General features: G+C 42.3%; 1 protein-coding gene across 4 annotated transcripts; it reads right to left on the bottom strand.

Moving 5' to 3' along the window:
* Positions 1-3,380: 3,380 nt before the first annotated feature.
* LOC144937644 (uncharacterized) lies at positions 3,381-21,025 on the bottom strand. Of its 4 annotated transcripts, XM_078865019.1 has the most exons (13): positions 20,620-21,025; positions 18,463-19,359; positions 18,133-18,229; positions 17,737-17,877; positions 15,956-16,812; positions 15,480-15,792; positions 14,890-15,006; positions 14,238-14,440; positions 12,961-13,239; positions 11,766-11,817; positions 10,779-11,007; positions 10,290-10,374; positions 3,381-6,438 (listed from the first exon to the last, which is right to left on the bottom strand). In XM_078865019.1, exons 2-13 carry the CDS (start codon positions 19,300-19,302, stop codon positions 6,325-6,327), a joined length of 3,327 nt encoding a protein of 1,108 aa, XP_078721145.1. In that variant the 5' UTR covers positions 19,303-19,359; positions 20,620-21,025; the 3' UTR covers positions 3,381-6,324. The 4 variants fall into 4 exon arrangements, with proteins under 4 accessions (XP_078721145.1, XP_078721143.1, XP_078721144.1 ...); XM_078865017.1 differs by lacking the exon at positions 3,381-6,438 and having other exon boundaries at positions 8,820-10,374; XM_078865018.1 differs by lacking the exon at positions 3,381-6,438 and having other exon boundaries at positions 8,820-10,374; positions 20,755-21,025.
* Positions 21,026-24,554: the final 3,529 nt, after the last annotated feature.

Genomic DNA, 24,554 nt, shown 5'->3' with positions numbered 1-24,554 from the left:
GTGAAATATGTAATATAAGTGAATGACTCACGTTCAACAACGCACTTGTATGTACGTTGAACTTCTTTCGCACCGTACGTAACCAGCCGTGCTAATCGGAGGTGCCAGATCCCCCGTATAGCCTGTAACAGACTGTCGGGGCAAGTGCTGTTAGCGAGCACCTATGAAGGCCGGCACGGCACACGAGAGGGTTGGGTGACCAGCACCACGCCCGGCCGCCTTTGTCTCCCAAATGGCCCACCACATTGTGCCCACCTCGCCCCAGAATCTGAAAAGCAAATCATGTTGTGCGGGGATTATTTTAATCGATAATTCCCGGTAAGATGCAAGCCCTTCTTGGAGTAGAAGTCATCAACGTAAGGCACTACCACTAGAGTTTTACAAGGTAAAGCCTATCAGTGATAATCGAAACAAACACAACACATTGGTCTTAATAATCGAATATTGTTACCCTATCTTGCAAGACACTAATCTTATGAATAGGTCTGTACAAAGTATATTTTTCTTCATGTTACGTTATTTTGTTAAGGATTCAAATACATCTTTTTTTCTGATGAATAAACGCACGGAACCCAAAATGCGAGACCAGATTTGTGTATGGCTTTATTTATTGACACCGGCCACGACTTTGGGGTGCGTCTGACCTGCCAGAGGAGGGTCTTATAACTTCTAGGAATCACATGGTGCAACAAATATCATGTATGACGCAATACCAGGTTCAGATTGCATCATTCATTGATTTGCTCAAAAAGCAAGTACTGTCCAAACCCAGTCATAGATGTATTCATAGATCCAGTCAAATATGTATTTTAGTAATTTCGTGTTAAAATTTAGATCCCTTCCCTTTATAACTCACGTATCCTCTGCCATTCCCAAGTCAAGGGTCGTATAGACTTTACCCAGTAGCATATCTTGAAAACTAGAGCCAATCAACAAATTTAACATCATTTTTCATTCTCAGCGACCCAGAATGAGTAAAGTTGGACTACATTTATTTCGGAAGCATTTTTGGCTGTAGACCAGTGTAATCTGGCGAATACGGTATAACCCGTGCGTGTGTAAGGCAGGTGGCAAATGAAAGGTGATTTGTGTTGATGATTTGTGTTGATGATGGGGATGCTTTGTGTGCTCTGCACGCGTGCTCGTGATGAGGGTTAATTTCCCCCGAGCAGTGTCTATTGTTCCGGTAATTATAACGAACTGGCAGGACACCTTTGATGTACAACGCATTCTCTTTCACGACTCACGCGCGGATGTTCATTCGTACAGTCATTCAATCCCCGTCTCTTTCCATCCAACCTCTCATTTGAATGATTAGCCTTGGAGAAAGCGCGTGTTTTTTTAATATTGGGGCGCCACGGTGGCGAGATGTTAACTACCTCGCCTGGTATACAGGGAGGTCGTGGGTTCGATTTCGAGGAAGGGGCTGGGTGGAGAGGGTGGGGAGGGGCTGGGTGGGGTGGGGAGGGGCTGGGTGGAGTGGGGAGGGGCTGGGTGGGGAGGGGCTGGGTGGGGAGGGGCTGGTCACCCCGTGGTGCCCTTATAAAACTCAACGTTTAACCTACTCACGCCGGCTTGTGCCCGCCCTCACAGTTGGGCATATTTGCGGAATACACCACGCCGCCGTTGACCCTGGCCATTGACCGAGCAACCCGACGTTCCTACCAGCTCCCTCCGCAGGAATGTGTTTTAAAAAGGGCCTATATAGCTCAGTGTGCCTTACCTGGTAAAATAAAAAATAATTTAGTTTATTACCAAAAAATCACGGTTTTCTGAGCACACGTCCAAGGAGCTCAATTCGCCAAATGGCCAGTAACAAACGGCACTCGTACAGTCTTAAACTGACATGTAACGAATTGACACGTTTCGTGATTGGAGCAATGAAGCAATAAGACCTTGAGGGGAAAAGGCGATGGAAGGGAATTACGAAGTCAAAGCAGTGGCGCGGGAAGAAGCAGAAAGAACAAATGTTTGGTTTTATTTTTGTTCTGATTGAAATCAAATAAATACATCCATTCCATCCACACCTCGCCACGGCGGTCGTGTTTGCTCTCATCAGTTATTGGAGTACACGGCGGAGGAGGCCGTGGCGCAGTGGTTAGCCCGCTAAACTATGAACACAGTTAACATAATTAGATTCCTGTTCAATGGTGAACGTGAGAGGCGAGTGACATCTGAACCATGTATGTGGGCACATATCGGCAGTGGGCCAGTGTGGCGAAACATGGTCAAACAACATCCCACCCCATGAGATGGAATGGGGATGCCTTCATCCAGCAGTTGGAAGTGTTAAGAGTGGGAATGCGTGCAAAATATAAATGTTCCATCTTAATTACCGCTTGCATAACCTTTCATTTTCTCCATCGCATTCATTTGTGACGCAGCAAAATGAGAAAACGGAAAATGACATTCTGATAGGTGGAGTTCCTCACCGCCCCCCCCCCCCCCCGACTTCTAAGATGAAATCTGCTCGTGTCCAGGTGCGAGGTAGAATTGTTCATTACATCGCAAGCTCACGAGAAGTGACAGCGGCTCTGGGAGGATTTCATCCAGCAGCGGATTATTATTACGGTTTGTCCAGGCAAGGTCGCAGTTTCGTGAATATATTTTTTCAGGAGGCATCTTGAGTCTTTTTTTTTATTTGCGAGTCATTTTGTTTTCGTTTATTTGGCAAATGAAGCCGGCACACGATAGCCGCGACTCTTGCGAATGACGGAACGGGATCTTTTCTGAAATACAGCCGTAGTATTAATCAGGGCGGCCTTGAAACTCTTGCAACAAGCGATGATGATGCCCAAGCACAATCATAATCATCATGACCATCATGGTATGGAGAGACCCTTCAGTCACATTGATTTGATTTACACCACGTGGTCGTAGTGAATGACCGTTACAAGCTACATTAAGGCATTGATCAACTCGTAAAAAGTAATCCATTCATCAGTATAATTTGCTCATCAATCTGCACAACTATCACGAAGACAAATATTTCCCTTATAGCCGAAATAGACCTTTGGGGTTAAGTGCTTAGCGCACACCGAGGAAGGCTGGCACGGGATACGAGGGGGTGGGTGGCCAGCACCACGCCGGGCCGCCTTTCTCCCAATTGTCGATTTTTACAATACGCACCAGGTACTAATTTAAGGCCGAGTCGACCTAGGGGATGCCCCGGACCGGTTCAGATAATCGCCACTGGTGTTGGCCGTGAGCACCACCACTGATATCACAAAATGTCAATGTACGAGGTGTCATTGAAAATTTCATATGGAGTTTATTTAAACGAGTTTTAAACCAGAAAAACATAAAATTTGACCATATTATTCAGCTAATTCGGAGTATTCACATAACATATTTGCACAACCAGAGTTGAATTAAAATTGTCCAAACTTTATTGTACAACATAATAAAACGTCAATTATTAATACAGTATCATACATTTTTTCCCCCGAACGAAACATTTTTTTTTTACTTTAAACAGATGTCTGTAAACAGTCTCTAAGAATTGTTTAAATAACACAGCGCTTCAACAGGGGGTGCTACTGACGATGGCAGGGGATGGAGAAGAATGTGTTGCATATTGCGCACAATAGACAACGTTTGGAGGTATCCAGTTGGCTTATTTACACGCGGCTTTCAAAAAGAGGGTTGTGGGTGCAGTGCCAATGAAAACCTCTCAATGTAAAAATAAAACATGACCGTTAAAACAAAAACATATTTAGGAAATTTCCACCCTTTGGAAAATGATACAACAGCCACAGCGAGATTGGTATTATTAAACCTTTGCTTTTACACTTAGGGTAAAACACTGCGCCCCACCCCCAAGGGTATTAATTCCAGCAGACACAAAACCAACAACCTCAGTAGCGTCTGTACGAGACCTGCTGACTGTGTGCCTTTGGACTGCATCGGGCCTCTGCAAATGGAGAAGTTTAAGGCCACGGCGGCTTCTTTTAAATCGGAGCTAAGACCGATGTTGCTCTAGTTTAGCCTTCTGATTTTATTCCGGTGTCTCGTCATTATGTTACCGTTCATTCACGTGTTCTTCTTTTAATTGATTATTTTATAACTTCTGAGCATCTTCTTGGTTCTTTCGGTAAAGTCACGTAGAATAGAAATAATAAAAATAAAACATAAAATAATTCTCACGACGTTTCGGCCACAACGCAAGCAGCCGTCCTCAGGTGGAGAGCAGGTCTGTCGAATTATTTTATTGTTTTATTTTTATTATTTTATTATTTCCATTCTACATGACTTTACCGAAAGAACCAAGAAGATGAATCCCTGCAGTCACAAAAACTTTAAATCGAATTTTAACTTCTGAGCATTTACAATTGTGGCTTTATCTGAGCTAGTGTGAAGTGGCCTTCAACATTGTGCTATGAAAGGCATTTTATTCATGAAGATTATTATAATTATCAATGCACACATCTAAAAACCAAACTTGACTGAAGCATTAATACTGCACAAATCTCACGTACGTCCAACTGAAAACCGAGGCTCATAGCGCCGTAGTGAAACACTTCCATATTGCGGAGTCAACACGTGTTCCGTATATTCACCGGTCTTCAATGTCAAAGTAAAAACATTTTGGTGTTTACAATCTGCCCCCACCTCTACCAGCAACAGGACACATGATCACAATTGAGAGTTGCAGTTTAATTCAGGAATCAAATCCTCTTGTATGTATTTTTTACCATCCCATTTGTGATGATTGTGGGGTTGTCTTGTTTGTAGTATTTCTTTGTTTTCCTATATATAATGTGCATAACATTTGCCTAAGTATACGTATCGCGAGACTCGATTTTGATTAACCTACTTCATGTTGTTTGTCGAGATGTATCATTGCATCCATCAAAACACTGAATCGGCTAATTAAATGTTTTCTTCATTCCCGCAAAGTAGTCACTCAAATATCAAACAACACAATACTGAGATGGTAACAATTACAGCAATGGAATCGACTTTCTGCAAGGTAATTGAATTGCTTCTACAGCAATAAAAAAAACATTACCACAAACTATTCAGCATATCCTAACTCTAGAAAAATGGCTTTTCTAAACAACAATATAAGCTGACATGTAAAATAACATTTGAGACCTATTCGTGGCTGTGCACTCGCCAACACTGCATTTAAAACCACATCTTAGAATCTGGTAATTCTATAATTAAAAAAAACTTTTTTGCACGTGGTTAAGACTACTTTGTTAATTTTCTGCAAAACCGTTTTAGTCCAAAAACACACTGGGGGGCAGGTCTCCAATCGTCATATTGTGTACAGTATTTGCAAAAAGTCTCTTACACATAAGACACTGCTTCAAAAATGTTGGAAATGTCTTGAAATAAACATTCACATACCGAATGTTTTTAAAATCAACTAATTGTTATAAAATGTAAAAAAAAAATCAGTTTTAAAATGTAACATAAATAGCAAAAAAAATAACATGACAGTCAAACTCAACAGAATGCTTGTAGTAATAAGCAGTTAATACTGCTAAGTGACATACTGTTGGCAATCCAACACCCAAACACGTAACAAGCACATACACGCTTGTGCACGTCTTTAGTGTGCTTACCAATACTACACTGTATACTCTGAAAGGTTTTCCAAAGCGAAGAGCAGATGGCTGCATATTGCCACCTGTACGCTTACATCTGTACAACCTTCCTCACCGGCAAACAAAACATCGCGAGGGCACAGCGCTTCAAGGGAGTGAATTTCGACTGCGGCCATCGGTATGTACAATGGGCATAACCGGTGGTCGAAAATGAATTGTAACAGAGCCTCAATGTCGGTGTTGCCAAGCGCACTGCACAAGTAACGCCGTTAGCAAGATTTTACAAACCCATGGCACTCTCGCCGTGCAGTCAAGCACACGTCGTTTTGGTAACGCGGAAAGATTTAAAAAAAAAATTGCAATCCCCTGATTGTTGACTAACATTCACAAAACATGCACTTTTCTAATGCTTTATCACAAATAAGGAAACAGCATTTTACACTTTTTTTGTGTTAAATAAAAAAAACTATACAACATAGCACCATCCTTGGAGGCTTTACAAAAGCCCAATGTATATATATATATTTGGGAACCCCGGCAATTAAAAGTTCCTTGATGTGCATGACCCTTTGGCTGCTCGCTTACATCGGAATGAAGAACACAAGTTTGTAATGCCACTTTCCTCTCGCTACATTTAAGTGTTCAGCCTCTTTCCTTGTAAGTGTACAAAGGGTTCGCACAATAACTGAAATAATTACGAAAGACTAACCAAAGGTAAATTGAAAATGAAAAAATCAATCGGTCGACCCCGTTACAGCTCTTTACGCTTTTAATCGTCGTCGTCCAACACAAACACCTCGATGACGTCGTCATCCGATGAGTCCAGCACGATAACTTCATCATCTGCAGGATACTTCCTTGTTTGGACCATGCCACATGCAGCCTGCAAGGGGACAAGAAGAACAGTTATCGCCTGTTATTAGAAAACCACCAGCGTACACTATTTCATTGGTAAACCACCACATTGCAAAGTACATAAAATTCATGATCTGATCCCCTCTATGAAGGATGTGATCCCTGACATACAATACCCCGGCGTCTACAAACTAAGCTGTGTCTGCGGCAGCAGTTACATTGGGAAAAGCGACATGTCTCGGACCATGTTCGTGAACATAAGGCAGATCTGAAACACGGTAGGACCAATACCTCGGTCGTGGCTGATCGTTGTTTTAATGCGGTGGGCTCACACGACATTTATTTCTCTAAGACGAAGGTACTTTGCAAGCCCACTGGCTATCAACAAAGATTTGTTCATGAAGCCATCCATATACATAGACACAGACACAATTTCAACCTAGAAGATGGGTACAAACTGAGCAATCATTGGAAGGACGTTATCAACCAGTTTAAGTCATAATTGGCTATGATGTTCCCATCCTACCACCTTCCGATATTGGTTGTGCTTTACGCCCATTTCAAACTTGCGCTTTCACAGTCACTTCATGCGCCGACCCCTTGGTTGCGGCTCTGCGATCTGCCATTAACATGCTAATCTCTCTATAACTTACTGATTTTCACCTGGCAGCCCTTTGATTGGTGGAAAACCAACCACCGTCGGGTTGGGCTGCCCACCACTTACATTATTATTGGCAGCTGACATTTGGGCTACGCTCATTTCAAACCCCTGATAAACAGTTTGCATTGGAATCTAACCCCCCTTTTCCTGAAGACGACCGCTTGTGTTGCGATCGAAACGTCGTCGTTTTTTGTTATTTTTTTCTTTGAACCTATCTACGTGACTTTACCGAAAGACCCAAGAATATGAATTCCTGCAGTCACGAAAGCTTTAAGTCAAGGCTAAATACATAATTCCATGAAGGCCAATGGTCAAGAATGTGCCCTCTATTCACTAACCCACACTGACCACCGTGGTGACGTACAATCAAAAGCTGCCCATGAACCACAGCATGGGGAGGGTACCTCATCGAGCAGTGAGCTGGCAAAAGGGCAGTACATGTACACACAATTATTGGTTAAGAAGATGTGCAAAGAGCAATTTCCCCTGCACTGTAAATTACAAACACGAGAATTGTGAATGTCAGCTAAAGGAAGCCTGTTCATGTTGCTAATAAATCCACAGCAAGCGGGGGAGTTCATACTTCTTGCATCGCTGGCAACAAAAAAAATGCCTTTGCTGGGAATTGTACCTGATACCTCTGTGTTGACTTCTGTACTGTAGCAGTTCCTAAATACACAATGTGTCACATCAGTGGACACAAGTCATAGTTTTTAAGCATCAACCAAACCATACGGGTGTGGTAGAAGTAGTTTTGATGTTGAATACATGTTTTACTATTTAGCACTTTCTGCAATCACAGAAAACATTATTTGTGTAAATCTTAATACACCGTGGAATCTCCCAAATATTTAACACCAACAATATATTTTTGGCTTGAGACTTAAAACCGTATATCGCGTGTTGAAATAGAACATTGTTCTAAGCTCTTTTTTCTGGCTGCTTAAAAAAGACCCAGGAAGGTGCAAATTGAAATGTAAGATGTAAGGATCTAGACTTCATTTAAAGGAAGTCCCAACACAATTGTGTACAGCGCTGTCAAACTACATTTTTCACACCTCTCTGGCAATTTATATTTCTATGATTTGTAGTATTCACTGCTCAAATCTAAAGTGGGGTGAAAGCACAGTGCACGTTTCTGTTGGCAAAAATACAAATAGCTTTGTGGGCCTGTCAATATATTTCTCCCAGCCCTTGCAAAGTATGTCAGCAGCTGCTTTGTGAAAGTTTCTGGTACCAAGCTAAAATATTCTGCATTGTATTTACACAACTCGCTGGCCTTCGCCAATCCACTGCTCGATGAAAGGCTCTCCCCGCATGCTGGGTAAATCATAGGGGTTTCTATGACCATAGTTTCACCATGCTGGTCAGCCCACTTTGGGAATGAGATAATCACTTTGCCGTTGATGTTATTCGTAGCTAAGAATCAAAGGCATCAGGTAGCTGTGTTCATTGTTAAGTACGCTCCACCATTTCACCACCAATCTGCATCCCTCCTGCATAGTGTAAGCATAATCAAATGATGTTATTCTTTCTAGGCAAACCACACGATTTAGTAAAGTGTCTCACATTTTTGCAGTTACCCAATACTTAAGGGCAATTAACTGACCAATTTTAAAGTAGTTTAAAAGTATTACATCAATTAAAGCCAGGCCCTCTCATAGCCAAACCTATGTTCTGTAATGCTAAACCAAGGTTCATAACGTCCTCACAGTACCATAGTCCAAAGTGTGATGAAATTGGAACAACTCTTAACTCATACAAGCGTGAATGTCCCTTTCAGGCTTGCCACAGCTTACAATATGCATGTAAGAAATTCAATCACATGTTAATATATCTCAATGAGTAGTGAGCTAGGAAACTCGAGATAGAGGAACCGGTGGCAAGTGTGCCAGATTGATTACGAATTGAGAGGTGCCCTGGTAAAAAAAAGTATAGGTGGTAGGAGTGAGTACATTTTAAGGTCATTGTGTAGCTATCTGTGGGGAGATACTCCAATAAAAAAAGGAAACGTGAAATATCATATGTTTTAAATGAAACCGGCTCGAGTTTTATATATATATCTATCTGTGTTGAACTTATTTCACATTGTACGTAGTCGAGTGTGCTAATCGGAGGTGCGGGCGAACACCAACAAAGGTATTTCAGGACACCCCTTCGATTGTTAAGATGTAAAGCATCGCGTCTTCTTCACTCTGGAAGATGCAACGATTGCAAGTACAGCCCCAACAGCTCCACCAGTTCAGCCATAAGCTAAAAGCAAGCATCCTAAATATCTAAAACTGATCACATTATCTTGAACTTTCGGTAAAACTCACGTACATAGATGGACTCGTCCATCTGAATAACTGCCAAAATCGCTGTCCGTGGTGCTGACGTTAAGAAAAAACTGCCACTTTTTTCAAATTTTATTGCTGTGTTTTTCACACCTGATGATGATTGCTTGTGTTGCAGTCGAAACGTCGTGAGAATTTTATCGTTTTATATTTTTATTATTTTATTGTTTCCCCTTCTACGTGACTTTACCGAAAGAACCAAGAATATTAATCCCTGCAGTCACGAAAGCTTTAAATCAACATTATCTTGAACGTTTCGCAAAGCTTGAGATGGCAGCGCAATTGACGATTTAAAAACTCAACTACCTGCTGCACTACAGCAGATTGATTCCGAATGCACACGTAAAGCCCTTTTTGCAAATACGCCGCCGAACGATGATGGCTTCCCTCCTCAACATGCTGGGTGTGGGATCATTGAACTGGGAGTAAATAAAAGTGTAGCAGAACTCTTTTTCTTGCACAGACCTGTTGCCCAACTCCTAACACAAGCCCACATAATGATACGTAATTATATAATGACTCATCGCTGAAAATATGTTCCTCCAAGTACAAATCAATTCTTACTTTCACGTTCCATGCATGAAGTCATACATGTGAGAACCAATTAAATATAATTTATGCAAACATTACCTTTATGACAATGGAAATAACGAGAATGAGGGCTCAATGTGACAGACAATGCAAATGAGACAGCGCAATCAAGATATCAAATTGTGACCCTGAATCGTGACGAACAATAAAATTATAGGGAGGGGATGGAATTGTTAAACGGTCAGCATGAACTGTGTTCATCAGCAAGTCTGCATTTTGAGATGTATTTGTGCCACCTACATTTAGAATAGGGAAGCCTGAATGATACCGACAAGCAGGAGGAATACTTACACCGTCGTTCTCTGAGACCAAATCACCGCCTGCCGTATCGCCTACCACCACCTCTGTGATCTCGTCTTCTATTTCCGCCCATCTCCTGCAGTGACATCACCAGAAACGAATTTGAAATATTCATATTACAATGTTGCTCTACATTTGAGAGTTGTATGCGCTCAAGGGGAATACTTTTGTTCAGCAAATAAATTGGCGTAGGAAAATTTACGTCAAGTTTTAAATGTGCCACTCACATCTTGGCGCAATTTTCAAAACACATCAACCGTCGTAGCGATCTGCCCCATCGTTGGTGATTAAGACATCGGTATATTTCACAAAAAATATGGAAATGGAACTTTCGCCAACATGCATTTGAACCCTTGATTCATATTAAAAATAATAAAGGTGTACTTTTCTCAAAGTGGGACAATTTAAGAAATTGCACAATGAGCAACTGTATGCCGATTGTCATAGAAACATGTTTGTGCCTGAAATGTGAACTCTGACCTCTCTAAATCTGCATCATCGACTTTGTCTGGTGACGAGGGTGACGTTGATGCCTCGGCCGCATTACGACCATCACCACCAGCAGTGCTGCGTTGTTGTTCCGACGGTGCACGTGGAACCACTGTGTCAGGGCTGGACCTGGGCGGAGGTGGTGTGTTGTCTACCACAGTCCACCGTTCTGATTCTCCAGACAGCTTCCTTTGTAACTTCAGAAGAACTGGCTCCGTTTCTGGAAGACACATACCCCCCATGTCAACACTGAACATTTAAACAGACACATATGGATGTCTAAACCAAGGTTTGCCAACCTGCAATCTTTGTGACCCACCAATTCTGTCTTTTAAATTCAGCAATCTTTTCCAATCAAATACAAGTAATAAAAAGCCTTCATTATTTGAACGGAAATTACATAGAGGAGAGTAGAGAGATGAGGGCGAGAGAAAAGTTGGATTGAGTCCATGGATTGCGAGCCTGTGGAGGGATCTATGTATCGAGATGATATACAGTAAAACCTTGGATTGCGAGCATAATTCGTTCCGGAAACGTGTTTGTAATCCAAAGCACTCGTATATCAAAGCACTCGTATATCGGTTGTGATCACGTGACGCTCGGCAGACAAACTGTATACGTACTACTCGTATTGCAAGACCTCGCTCGTTTATCAACCTAATATTTATTTTAAAAATTTGCTCGTCTTGCAAAACACTCGCAAACCAAGTTACTCGCAATCCAAGGTTTTACTGTAGTTCCATTTACGAGTGGGAGTGAGAAATCTGGTAATATGTCCTCATGTCATATAAGTTTATCCCATAAGTTTGAAAACGCCAATTAAACTCCAACTTTAGAGATTATACAACTCCGCCAACCTGTCATTATTCGTTTTCCCTGGATGCGCCGACTTTAAAAGGTTTGCTTTGGAAAGTAATCATTTGGTTTCTAAGGCAAAGGGGGCAACACATAATGAGATATAAGATGTGGCGAATGTACCGGATGTTCGCTTGTGTTCCACTGGCCGTGATGCAGCCGACGGAGCGACAGCCTATATTCAAGAGAAGAAAACATGTTATGGTATTAAAACACTAATTTCATGATTTAAAATTAACAGTGGACACCAATATCCTTCCAAGTTTAATGTTCCAAAAAAAGCACTCCAATCCTATGTTGTACCCGGTGTACCATGTCATTATCATAAACAATATCTGCACACTGAAATGTGCACTTTATAATGTTGAACAGAATAACATTTTGCGATGAAATAATTAAGCGTTCATATTTTATCTCCAAATTGCAATGCTAAATTGACAACCGAGCGGACTCAAAATTTCCGTGAGATTTTCTAACAAGATACCAATTACCAAAACACAAATGCTCGGTCAATTCGTCTTATGATGAACATTTGAGAAATGCTACTATAGGTCTCCAATTAAACGTTGGTCAATGAAGTGCCATTTATTTAGTGAAAACATTTATGGAAAGTCAACAAGTTTAAACATTTACAAACATAAATGATCATATTTTACTCACAAACATATTTTTTAATGTTATTCATATTGTCAAATGTGTTTAGGATGCACTGAATACACTTTAAGTCAAATTAGCTACGTGTGATGATATCCAATTGTGGAAAACAAAATACTTTTCGATAGGTGTTGAATAGAAACCATTCAGCTTTGTAAAACAATGGCTCAATATATGAACAGATTTTGATTCGTATGAGCTAATTTTCATCTAATAAGTTTCTATATATTTTTTTTACTTTTCCTACATTTTAAGCCAATTTTGTTATCTCGCATCGCGTTGAGACGAACAAAATCAATTTGGATCTCACGTGACATTTTTCATCTTAGAAAATGGCCCACGGAAATGGATATCACAAAGCTACCTTCAAGTGACCTCTGGTTCACGAAGGAGACAGCTTTCCAATCTACTCTGCCACTGAGAGCAATGTCCGCTGCATTTCAGTTCAACTGATATTTTTAAGTTCTCTGTGTTGGAATGAAGCAAAATCAAGTTCAGAACCAAATTTTTTGCTCGGTTTTTTTTTGCGCCATTATTCAAACCACAGGCAGCAAGCAGGTTCCCGGATTAAAACCCAGGATCTTTGGCAATGCCAGTTTATCAACGTCACTTCTTCAATGGACACCCCAAGCGAGTGTTCAAGATCAGAGATTAAACACAACACCTGTTTGGGGGTAGACTCTGGCCGCACAATAGAGTTAGTAGAAAACTGATAGATTTTCATTCTGTAGTCGACGGGGCCGGCATCGTCCCGAGTCCCTTCTTGGCACCGCTGGATGTTGACAAGAAATCCAGCGACGAGGAAGACGCCCGATCCCAGGGCCTCGCTCACGTGGCGCGAGATGTAGCTGTACACAGTGGAGCGCTGGCTGCTCCAGTCACAGTGGCTTTGCAAGTGCACCACCATGCTCTTGCGGGAGCACGCGGGTGTCTCTTTCTGCAACTGGTTGCAAGAGTTGGCAGGGGCGGGATAGGATAAACAATGTGGGGCTCGCTCAAAGATTCAACATTCGGTTCAAAACAATGGCAAGGAATCCAAGCAGTAATGTCCAAAGATTAGACGGCACAATGATAATAGATCCCTTGACTGCGAGGAAACTGGCTACATTATGAATGCACTGACCAATTGGCTAAATAGCAGCTTAAGAGATGTGCAGGAAAGGCTGCTCACTTCATGAGCCACCACAAAATTAGTCGTAGCTCATGGTTCCAGGTTGTGCAAGCGACAAGCTGCCATTGGTTTCCCAGTCCTCGGCGATACACGCAGGTGAATTGAGTAACTGGAATGAGATGGCTTCATCAGAACTGTCTCAAATAGCCAGGTGCATGCCGTCCATGTAGCATCCCAGGTGAATGGTCCTGGTGTTTACCCAGCACTGAAGCATTATCAAACACTACTCGTGTACTTCAATGACAAACTAAACATAATACAATATTTACAGCTGTTTCTCCATCCACAGGTGGCTGAAGTCCTCCCCACGCTGTGTCGGTCAAGGGAAGTATTTGCTTCACCATGCCAATGAGTGCAGGTTGGTGAACCACCATTAATATTCGCCGTAGCCAGGAATAATGCCACCACTCCACCCAATTATCAATTCATCCATCCATACACATCACTTGAAATTGTAAAATCCAATGTGAGGTGCACCCTTATCACAGTAAAATTCTAAATCCGCAACTCTTATTTAGCCTAGATCATGGGGTTTGGAAACAAAATAACAAGTACTTTTTATTCAAATTTGGTTAAAAACTGCAATACTTCAAGAGCCACAATTAACGTGAATACAAGAAGGTGGTCCTGACTAAAGTCACAAAGCAGTCCTTAAAGAGCCACATGCGGCTCTGGAGACGCAGGTTGCAGACCCCTGGCTGAGGTTATCACGAGCTTCCGTGAGAGCTAGCATTGGCTATAATGTATACAAATTCATGGCAAGGCCCTACCTTCCTGCGGCAGGCGCGTGTGATGGAAATGGCCACTTGGGACACTCCTGGCTCGGCACTGATGGCGTTCTCTTTGACCGCTCCCCCATGTTCATCGTCACTCGCATCCAGAGCAGCCACTGGTTTGCTGCACTGTTTCTTCTTGATCGCCCGTAAGCGTAGGCTGCGTCTTGTCGAGGCTGCGGATCTCGCATTCCTCCTCCCTGAAACAGCAACAAGTGTAACTCAAAGTCAACAGCTGCTTGCACTTTAACACTCTGATAAAGCATAATGGCCATCTACGAGTGCCTCCTTGCATTTTTTTTGTCCAATTCCTCATTAGACATCACTTAAGAAAACAAAGTAAGTGAAAACATAACACATGATTAACAAGAGTTATATTTCCCACCAATAGAAGCATGAAGTACTGCTTATCGCCTGTTTGAAGCCCTCAACCAGTTTTGGAGATTCCACATTTCTATGACAGGAGGTTGAGTATATCAACAAGAAAAATTCTGGTGACTTTCCAAAAACCGAGTAACAAGTAGCTTACTGCCCCACTGTAAGTAATAAAGGTTACAGGAATCAATCAATCCAAGACTTAATAACACACCGCCTTCTTCATATTCAACAAAAAGCTGTAGTGGCAAAGAAAAACTACATTTTTTCTCACCTGTGACTGACGAGCCAGACATTTGCTTTCTCCGCCTGTCTTCCCGTTTTACGTTTGCAAGACGTCTGCGGTTGCACTTGGTATATCGACGAAATTCTACGCTGGAATCTTCAGAATCTGTGCCATATAAAGTAGGAAAATAATTATTTCTAGTCTCCACTCTTAAATTGGTCCATGCCACAATCGAAACACAGCACCACTCCACGATTTATCAATAAAATAGTACAGCGTAAAGTTTTCTCGCGGCTGTGCTTTATAGTTCTCTGATGTGTTTCTGGGTTTTACCCGCTGCCATGCGGCATGATGTCTGATGCTTTGTTCCACGTGTTGGAACCTTCAGGAAACGAATGTCAAAAATCACGCCAACCAATATGGCAAAACTCAATAATACATTGAAAAGTTGTAAACATGCCTTGCGTGGTCAAAATGGTTAGAAACTCTAACCATTTTAGTCAAGAGTCGCTTTATGAAATTTAGTACGCTTTAAGAAATATCTTTCATGCTACATCAGCACATCCTCAACAGAGATGCTAAAAAAAAAATCCATTCGTCACCACATTTCACGATAGTGTCTTGCAGACAATACCCACCTTTTCCATTAAATCCAGCATCAACGTCAGAATCCGAGTCAAGGAAGTCGTCATCTTCCTTCTCGTAACACATATCATTGTCCATATCTTCTCCGCTCGCTTCCGCCTCTGTGCTGCTGTCCACCAAGCCTGGACGTCTCATAAGCACCCTCCGCTTACGTCTGCTGCACACATCGCTCACGAGGCTCCGAGGCTTCGAGTTCAAATCTGACTTTTCCACCTTCACTTCTGGAACCAGCAGAGCCTTTTGGTACTCCCTTGTCATGATGCGCCTTTGCATTTTACGGAACGGAAACGTCCCAGCATTGAGTATCTGCCAAAAAGGGAAAGCACATATTTTAAGTAAATACATTGAAGAAAAAAACTAAAATTATACACTAAGATGCTTCAAACAGACATTCGAAAGGATGCCTGATTTACATTAAATATCTATAACAACCGTATGCTATGAAACCACGAACATAACAGTAACATACCATCTGTGTGGTGAGCGCAGAACTTGCGATCATGGCCCTTGTCTTGGTGATGGCGTTCTTGGGAAGTCCGGCGTCTAGCGACCTCTGTTCCATCCACTCCACGGTGCAATCGCTCTCCTTGATGGCTTCGGCGCACGTCCACGTAATGTAGTTCTGCCCAAGACAAGCCGTGTTCCTGTACACAGTGCGCCCCATCTTCTCGAGAGCCAGTATGGGCCCAGGGAAGCTCGGTACCAAATTGTCACATTTCTGCCGCACGGGCACATCCCAGGCCTCCACAGTACAGATCTTCTCCCGTTTTGGCGTCGCACTGAGCCCTGCTTGTACCTTGCTGTTCGACGTGTTTACATCTGCATTGGCATTCTGGCGATCACAAGATGTTCTGGCTGTAGGTGAGATCCATGCTTCAGTCGCAGTTTCAGCCTCCGCATTAATGCTGTCCACAGCTAAGCGTTTTGCACAGTGCCTGTCACGTTCTTCAGTGTTACTTTGTTTAGGGCAACCCGGGAACGTGTGCGAAGGTGTGCCTGGACTCGCCAACTGTGTGGCGACTGATCTGCTCGCCTCGGTCTCCACGAGCTGCTGCCTGAGTCGACGCTGCCTCTGCTGAACATACTCGAACCGCCGAATGTAGCTGTGACCCGCTTTGTGTGGCAGCCTGAATGGGACGGTGGCTACTGTGGCCTCGAGCGAGCGGAGAGGGGGCGGTTCCACACAAATGTCAGAGCACTCCACCTCCAGGTACTGATCCAGTTGCTCGCTCAGAAACACGGACCTGTTCTCAGGCTTGAGGCTGGGGGTTTTGAGTGGGGCAGCAGTAATCTCTGGAGTAAGGCTTCTGGGAGTGATTGTTTCGCCTAAGGAAGAAAAAACATGCGTATGTATAGATTCTGTAAAGGTTTCCAAAATGCATCACACAATTATATTATGTGTATGTATGTTGAATTTCTTTCGCACCTTACATAGCCAAGTGTGCGAATCGGAAGTGTGGGGGAAGGACAACAAACTAAACACACCAAGGCAAATTATTTCAGTGCTGGTTTTCAGTGAGCCTGTGGGCAACCCTTTGACCAATTTGTTAAACCCTGAATCGCAACAAAACTTTACATTGCAATTTCGTTCGTATTGGATCACCGTTATGAGTTATTTGGCCCCTACGTTGCAGACAAATGGACAGACAGATGAGAGTTAAGGTATTTTTGCTTTCACCCATAGTTGTAAAATGTAAAAAATGCACTCATTCATGTATTTTCTCAACTGCAAGGTCAAGCTGCAATATACTAAACTTAATAGCTGCGTGCACTGAGCTCCATGAACATTAAAAAGACTGTCAAATCAGATATTGTGCTTTAAATAAATCTAATTTCTGAGAGCACAAATGAGTATATGAATTAAGCATGAATATTCAATGATCCTTCACATTGACAAGTCAATGAATCGTCTCAATTCAGGGTTATATTTCAAATAACTCTCTTTTTAACAGTGGCGAATATAGCAGCTGGTATTTGTTGCAGGGGTGAATCCATTACACTCAATATTTTTACTTGTACACGCGCACAGCAGTTTTGTTAATACACTAGCACCCAATGCATGCAGATCCTGGGCGTTATGTCCGTACTTAAGCATAGTACGTTACATTTGATTTTTCTGCACTGACACAACATATATGATTTGCAGCACATAACATTCTTATACACATGATCTGACCTATGTAAGGTTAAGGATGCAAGTTAGATGCCATGTTAGACGTCTAATTTACATTGTGAGGAGTTATTACTTACCGGTGTCCTGCAGCTTAAAGTCGGAATGTGGAGGCGATGAGTGGGATGCCTCTTTGCAGCGCAGTGCATTTGAACCCATTCTCCTTCCAGCAAACTGCCTCCATCCCTTCTTCTTGTGTATGACTGGCGGAAATGTGGCGTCTTTTAAAACAAAACATTTCAGAGTTAATAATAGTAAAGCTACCATGGACATCTAGTATCATCTAATAGTCATGCGATTAACAATTCTATAAAAGCTGAACGGGTGTATCTACATTATTTCCCGTGGTGTAATAATAGCTCAGTTTTTAATACTAATAACATTAAAAATTAAATTTTTAAATGCATGTCAGCCATAAACATTTTACAAAAATGTAAACTGTTCAATGTCCTTCATGCCACACTCGTTATACAAACCTGAGAAACCTGTGAGCTTCGCCTTTATGGATTCATCAGTATACTCATCATGAGGGGGGCTCATTTTCCTTGGTAACCGCATTTCTGACAGGATTTCCTAGATAATTGATAAAAAGCAAAGCACCAACATCATAAAATGCGTTAATTATACAGTGCCAATTAGAGAAATCTGCACAAACAACACTCGTAGTAAGTGATCAAATATTTAGAAAGAAGTATTTTGTTTAAACTTAATACATTTATTTTTACTTATCTTGGTCAGTCGCAACAAGCGATTTGTTCATCATAATTTCTTGTAACCAACATATGTAATGACAACAAAGCAATTACCTTAATTGGTTCATGTACAGTTTTTGGTGCGTGATGGAGTTTGCTATTTAAAACATTATGTTTGCCATCATTGCACTCATCACCACTGCGTTTTTTGGAGATGTTCAAACGGGCTTCTGCTTCAAGTTTTGCCAGTAGGTTATAAATAAAATGTTCTTGTTTACCCATGGGGCTACAGTCACTGTCGCTCTGTAATGCAGATAGAGCAGTTTCAAGCAAGCATTTTTCCTTCGAGATTCCTCTTTGATGCTCTACAGAATCACTACGTGTGCCATCTTCCGACATGCCAGCAGTATTTGTTCTTGAGTTATCAGATCCACCTGCTGTCCTTTCACTGTCCAACAGCGAGCTTGGTCTTGTCGCACAGGCACCTGTTACCTCATTAAAGATGTCCCAGAACCCACGTGTAGATCTGCAATACCTCTGGGCAGGTTCTTCTACAGGCAAAGCACCAGCTTTCAGGGGATTCTTTACTTCGCAATTATCTATGATGCCCGCCATAGTTTGATAAACTGTGTTTGAAAGCAAATTTTCTGTGTTTCTGGCTTCAGCAAGATGCCGCTCTGCCAGCTTTTTCAAGGACATCGACGCAGACCCCGACTTCTCCAAAAACATTCCATCCACCTCCAAATACGCACCGCTCTTCCCCTTGGGTTCCTTTGTCGTGCTCACGGCAGTGTGACCAAACAGACAGTTAGAGACAACATTAGTACCACTATCGCCACTGTTGCACAGCTCTACCATGGGCTCGTGACGCGCGCTCCCCCCGCGTTGCCCGGCGAAGTGGAAGTCATCGTCCTCCATGGCTGGCGTGTGGCTGGGCGTTAGGAGGGTCTCCATTCCATTACCATTGTGTCCGCCGACAAACAGCGCCAAAGTTGCTCACGGCTAAACTTTCTGGAAAACAGAAAGCGAATGGACAATATTGATAAGTGCGGCTCAGATCAGAAGACACATGAAGAAGAAAATTTAAACTGTGGCGATTCTGTAGAACAAATACATGCTGCGGTAAAATCATAACTGGTTAAATGCCTCACAGACCATGGTAATAGGCGCACCACAACCAAATATTTGAAAACTGGGGGCAGGGATAAGGGCACCTATTGACTGCAATCCAATTTTTCCAAGCAGCAGTGATGGTCGGCAAAGAACAGTAAAGCAAATGGGTGATAACTTATACAAGCGGATCTTGGTTCTGTCTCCACATACAAATATATGATTTAGTAATCAGTCCATTGGCTTTCGAGACCAATATTACGATGCTGAATTTGTTAATTTAAGCAAACTCGAGCTTGCTAATCTATCTCTGCACAATTTTGAGTTTTTCCCACATGTGCATCCTCGGACGGTGCCCTTGCGCCCACCACACTCCAAATATAAATTCGTAAACGTGTCGACAATCTTAATGCAGGACCCTCATGAGTGTTTAAACTCATTTAGGCATTCTCGATAAATATTGACATATTCGTTCCAGGATAACATTTACGAATTGTAAACACAAAAGGGTCTCATAAAACATGATCTTTCATATCTGGAACTCCTCTACCACTCAAACATGCAGTCCTATAAACGAAACAACGTAACAGCTAAATACTAAACACATTCCCCAGTTCCGTATTTTAAAGATGCACGTGTTTACGTTTTTAAATCTTTCGATTGTATTTGCACTCTGGTAACCTAAAGAGATGCTCTTCGAAACGTATTATCATTTCCAGTGACATTCTGAATAAGGCATTTCAGCAAAAATGTTTCACTGGTTTGTCAGAGCGATAGAATGTAAGACATACAAGTCCCATTTTTAAACATTATATTCAACCGGTCACCATTGCAGGAGATATATCGTCGTCTCAACGAGCTCCCATATGGTTTTAATTTAAGTTCACGCAACAAAAGCGCGGCTATACACTGCCAAGAATGAAGGCATCTCCACTCTCATCACCTTTTGCGGTAAATAACCGATCAAAATAAGACGATATTGTGTATCGCGGGCTGTGATAAGATAACAACAACAAAAAACCCCAGGAAGAAAATGCTAATTCAGCCCCCATCGTGGAGACAAAAGGCTGAAACCATCACGGCAAAAAAAACCCCAACTCAATTAATCACTCTCAACAGACCACAATCACAATACAAAATACACACACACGAATACTTTACCGTTAATCTGTTAAGATATCTCTTTACAGGGTTACGGCGACGGGACATTAACCAGGGTTACCGTGCCACAAAGGGCAGCGGCGGGCCCTCGGGGTCAACGAAGACCGAAACGCGACCTAGGCCGCAGGCTTTTACCAGGCTCGCCTGAAACCCCAGGCGGGAGATGTGCCGCTCAGGCCGGGCCGAACCGCCACGACGCACCAGCTACCTGAATGCTCGGGGTTTTACGGAAAAAATAAACACCTTTGTAATTTTTTTTTTTTACAATTAACGTTTCTGTTGTTGTGCCACTTGAGCTTTGTCCGGGTCAGAAATAAATAACGTCTGATGGTGATAGTAATGTAATGCAGTTAATAATTAAGCAGGCAGCCACAGCGGAAACGCTGGGGGTGCTGACGTCAGCAAATTACCGCGGGCCGTGACGTCAGCACAACACCCAGGGTCACTCGATTCACAGATGACCTATCGGGATCAATATTACAGATTAATCGATTTAAAAAAAAACAATTACGATTGTTGAATCTCACGATTAGTGACCGTGCTTGGCATAATCAAACCGAGAAAACGATCAAATCACCAAGCATATCAAACGGTTCTAGGATTAATAAAAAAAATTAATACGTCAAATGCTTTATCTAATTTCGAACCCAATAAACATTGCAACGTCAAGAGCCGATTTATGTATCTCACCCATATGTTGTCTTTACTCACAATTTAAATGATCATACTACATATCCCGTGTCTGTACCACGTTTGTCTTCTCACTGGGATTGTATAAATTGAAAATGGTGGACAAAATAAATTCAATTTAGAATCCCCAATGAATTTGCATCAGCATGGCACGTGCATTAAAAAAAGTAACGAAGAAGTTATGTTTTAGAGTTTAGAGGAAGTACTGTACTGTACACGACTGTATGTTGAATAATGTTCGGAGATTTTATCACCCTCACCAGGTATACAGGAGGTCGTGGGTTCGATCTCAACCCTGACGCCTGCTGTATATTTGGAGTTTGCGTGTCTCTCTCCCCGTAGTCCCGTGATTTTTCTCCAGGTCCTCCTGTTTTTCCCTCCACATTTAGAATCAACATACGTTTAGAATATCTCAGCTGCTATAAATGTCCACGTGATAAGCCGCTTCGTTGCGCTATCGTTTGTGGCCAGGTCGCTTCTGAAAAAGGAGCTTACATAGCTCAGTGAGCCTTACCTGGTCAAATAAAAAAAACACTTTAAATAGTTTATAGGCACGGCTTGCAGCAACAGGGGATGCATAGCAAGCAGCTTGAAAGCATTCAGTCAGGGATGGAAGTGAGTTTTGTGGAACTGAAGGACCACTCATTCAGCCTTCAACCAGGCGTGTGGGACAGCTGGAGGGTGAGATGCACCGCATGCGAACGGCAGTGATAGGAGGGTCTCGACAAAGCAGCGAAATGGGGGGCGGTGGGGGGGCTACGTGTGTGCGGACAAGTCCCGGGCACTTTGCCCGTAAATGTCGCCGGGTGTCCCATGTGTGTCCCCTGATGAAGCAACGTTAATCGCACGCCACCCTCGGCGGATTGTGCCAACCAGCGCGGGTGCTTGCAGGGCATGAATACTTCCTTGTCTCACGACCTCTTTATTCTACTCTCTCTCTCCTCTCCCTTCCCACCAAAATCTATGTTTTTGGGTTTTCACCAAATCCCTTTTTTCGCGCCGTTCTTTAATTATTTTTCTGGGGGTGACATCTTACAACTGAACCTCCCCCCCCCCCCGTACAACCTCTACAACAAAATGGGATTTTAATAGATTCTCTATAATATCAATGTGTTGTTTTGGAGATATTAGTATGGGTAAAATCATACACTGTATAAGCAGGGATCAGAATGGCTTGATATCCTAGAAAGAGCGTGAGTTATATTTAACTAAGTACTGTATACTGAAAACTGAGTGAAAAGGTGAGTTACGATGTTTAATATTCGTAAAATTAGGTTAAATCTTAAGAGTGGACACAACCACTCATTAGCCGATTGTAACCGACAATAATGAATAACCTTACACAATTAATTCTACGTATTCATTATTAACATTGCCAATGTATATGTTGTCAACAAAACTGACGACGTACACGTACGTCAACGGAACGGGAAAGGGGTTAATTTGCCTCAGCCAAATGTGGGCTGTAGCACACGGGGCGTGATGGCGTCACGTCGGCCATGTTGCGTAGGGGTTGTCTTCCTGGCAGGTGATGGCACTTGGAATGGAAGTAAATACGTAATACCTGGGCCACAGTTTATCCCGCGGCGTGTCCTTTATCTAAATAATCTGTCGCACAACTTGATTGCATACAATGGAATGAATCGCCTATAAGCAGGAAATTAAGTTGCACGATTTCATGGAGAGCGATTGTGGTTGCATAACTGATCGCTCAGGTGTGGACCTGAATTTACTCCCTTTGACACCCATATTTACTTTTACTTATGACATCCAAAAATATTTAACAACCGTAATCAGCCAGACTTACAAGCATGACACATAAAGAGCATTTTCTGAATTATCTTCTGTATCTTCACATAAATCACAAATGTTTAGTCGACTATTACCCATGAGCATTTGTTTAAGCAATCAAGCGACTGGTGTTGACATTCTGAGTCTCATCAGCAGAGTTAGGGTTGTTAAACAAATGCTGCTGGGTTACCAGATGTTGTTGGCGAGAGCACTTCCTCTAAACTATGGGGGGGGGGGCAGTTCTAACACAATATTTCATCCAAATGCATGCGTTATTGTGGAACATTATTGGGTTAAAATTCGGAGATGCTTTCATTAAATCGCAAACCTAAATGATCAAGCTCATGAAATTAATGGTGACCGGCAAAATCTTATTTTAGATAGGCCCTGGTGACGGATCAAATATCCTAAACAAATGCGAGTACTCAAAAACACAAAAATACATGGACAACATTTTGTCAACACCGTACTGAATAATAAAATAATCTACTCTTACGTACCTTATAACTGCTGCTAATGGTCACGCCACTTCTAGCAGAAGGGCCTCCACTAAGGAGAGCTCTAGAGTCTAGAGAACCCTTCCTAGGGGTTATTTTGGTCTCCGAAGACGGGGCAGTACCCACACTTTACCCTATCAGTTGACTGACAGCAGCAGTGATACAGTGATGAGACAACTATGGACCGGTTTCGTCTATTTAACCATTATTATTTCAATACTTCGGGTTTCGCGACCAATATTTTACACAATAGGCTTTTCTGGGGCTAGTTAACGCAAATATAAATGTGTCGTTAAACCTGCCACCACCTGATAGAGCCAATTACTAAGATTTGTCTCGTAAACAAAACATGCCAATTTGTTACCAGTACAGCACATCGGTGTGTTGTGGGTTTACTCTCCAACACACCGATGTGCTGTACTAGTAACGAATTGTCATGTTTGTTTACGTGAAAAAGCTTACTAATTACCTGTGTCGGGTGGTAGCGGGGTTAACGACACATTTTTATGTACACGATCTAACCCACAAAACCTCTATTACGGTTGTGTCTTTATTAGGACCCATCGGCATGAGTCACAGTTTCTCTGTGGGACTCATGCATCACTGCTACTGTCATTCGGTCACATTTACTCAAATTTTGATGGTGACCTAAGGCAAGATGACCACAAAATACATCTTGAGAAAATAATGGGTTTTTTAAATTGTGTGTAAGAAGCACTGTTGTGCACTGTGTGCTTCTTCACACCTGTCAACCCATGTGGTTTACCCGTATTTTTGTACAGGGAAATTGAGGAAAAACATGTTTTTGTCTATTTGTTTGTGTTTCTCCCTTGTGATGACACTTTGTAGGATAGACGTTGAGATTTACAAGGGCACGGGGTTGACCAATAAGGTCTGAATTGGTTTGTAATAAGTTAGGGCACCGATAAGGGGTTTAGAGTATGGCGACGGATTTGG

This window comes from Lampetra fluviatilis, chromosome 19 (assembly GCF_964198595.1).
Source record: "Lampetra fluviatilis chromosome 19, kcLamFluv1.1, whole genome shotgun sequence".
NCBI classification, from domain to species: Eukaryota; Metazoa; Chordata; class Hyperoartia; order Petromyzontiformes; family Petromyzontidae; genus Lampetra; species Lampetra fluviatilis.
Note: the sequence above shows the minus strand (reverse complement) of the source record. Positions and strands in the feature narration are given on the sequence as shown.

What these genes read in the sequence shown, in the direction of transcription:
- LOC144937644 (XM_078865017.1), bottom strand. Translation starts at nt 19,302, where the DNA reads ATGGAGACCCTCCTAACGCCCAGCCACACGCCAGCCATGGAGGACGAT. An exon ending in CTGTACATGAACCAATTAAG is followed by an intron (nt 18,230 to 18,462) that starts GTAATTGCTTTG and finishes TCAATTATCTAG; the next exon opens with GAAATCCTGTCAGAAATGCG. An exon ending in CTTTAAGCTGCAGGACACCG is followed by an intron (nt 16,813 to 17,736) that starts GTAAGTAATAAC and finishes TTTCTTCCTTAG; the next exon opens with GCGAAACAATCACTCCCAGA.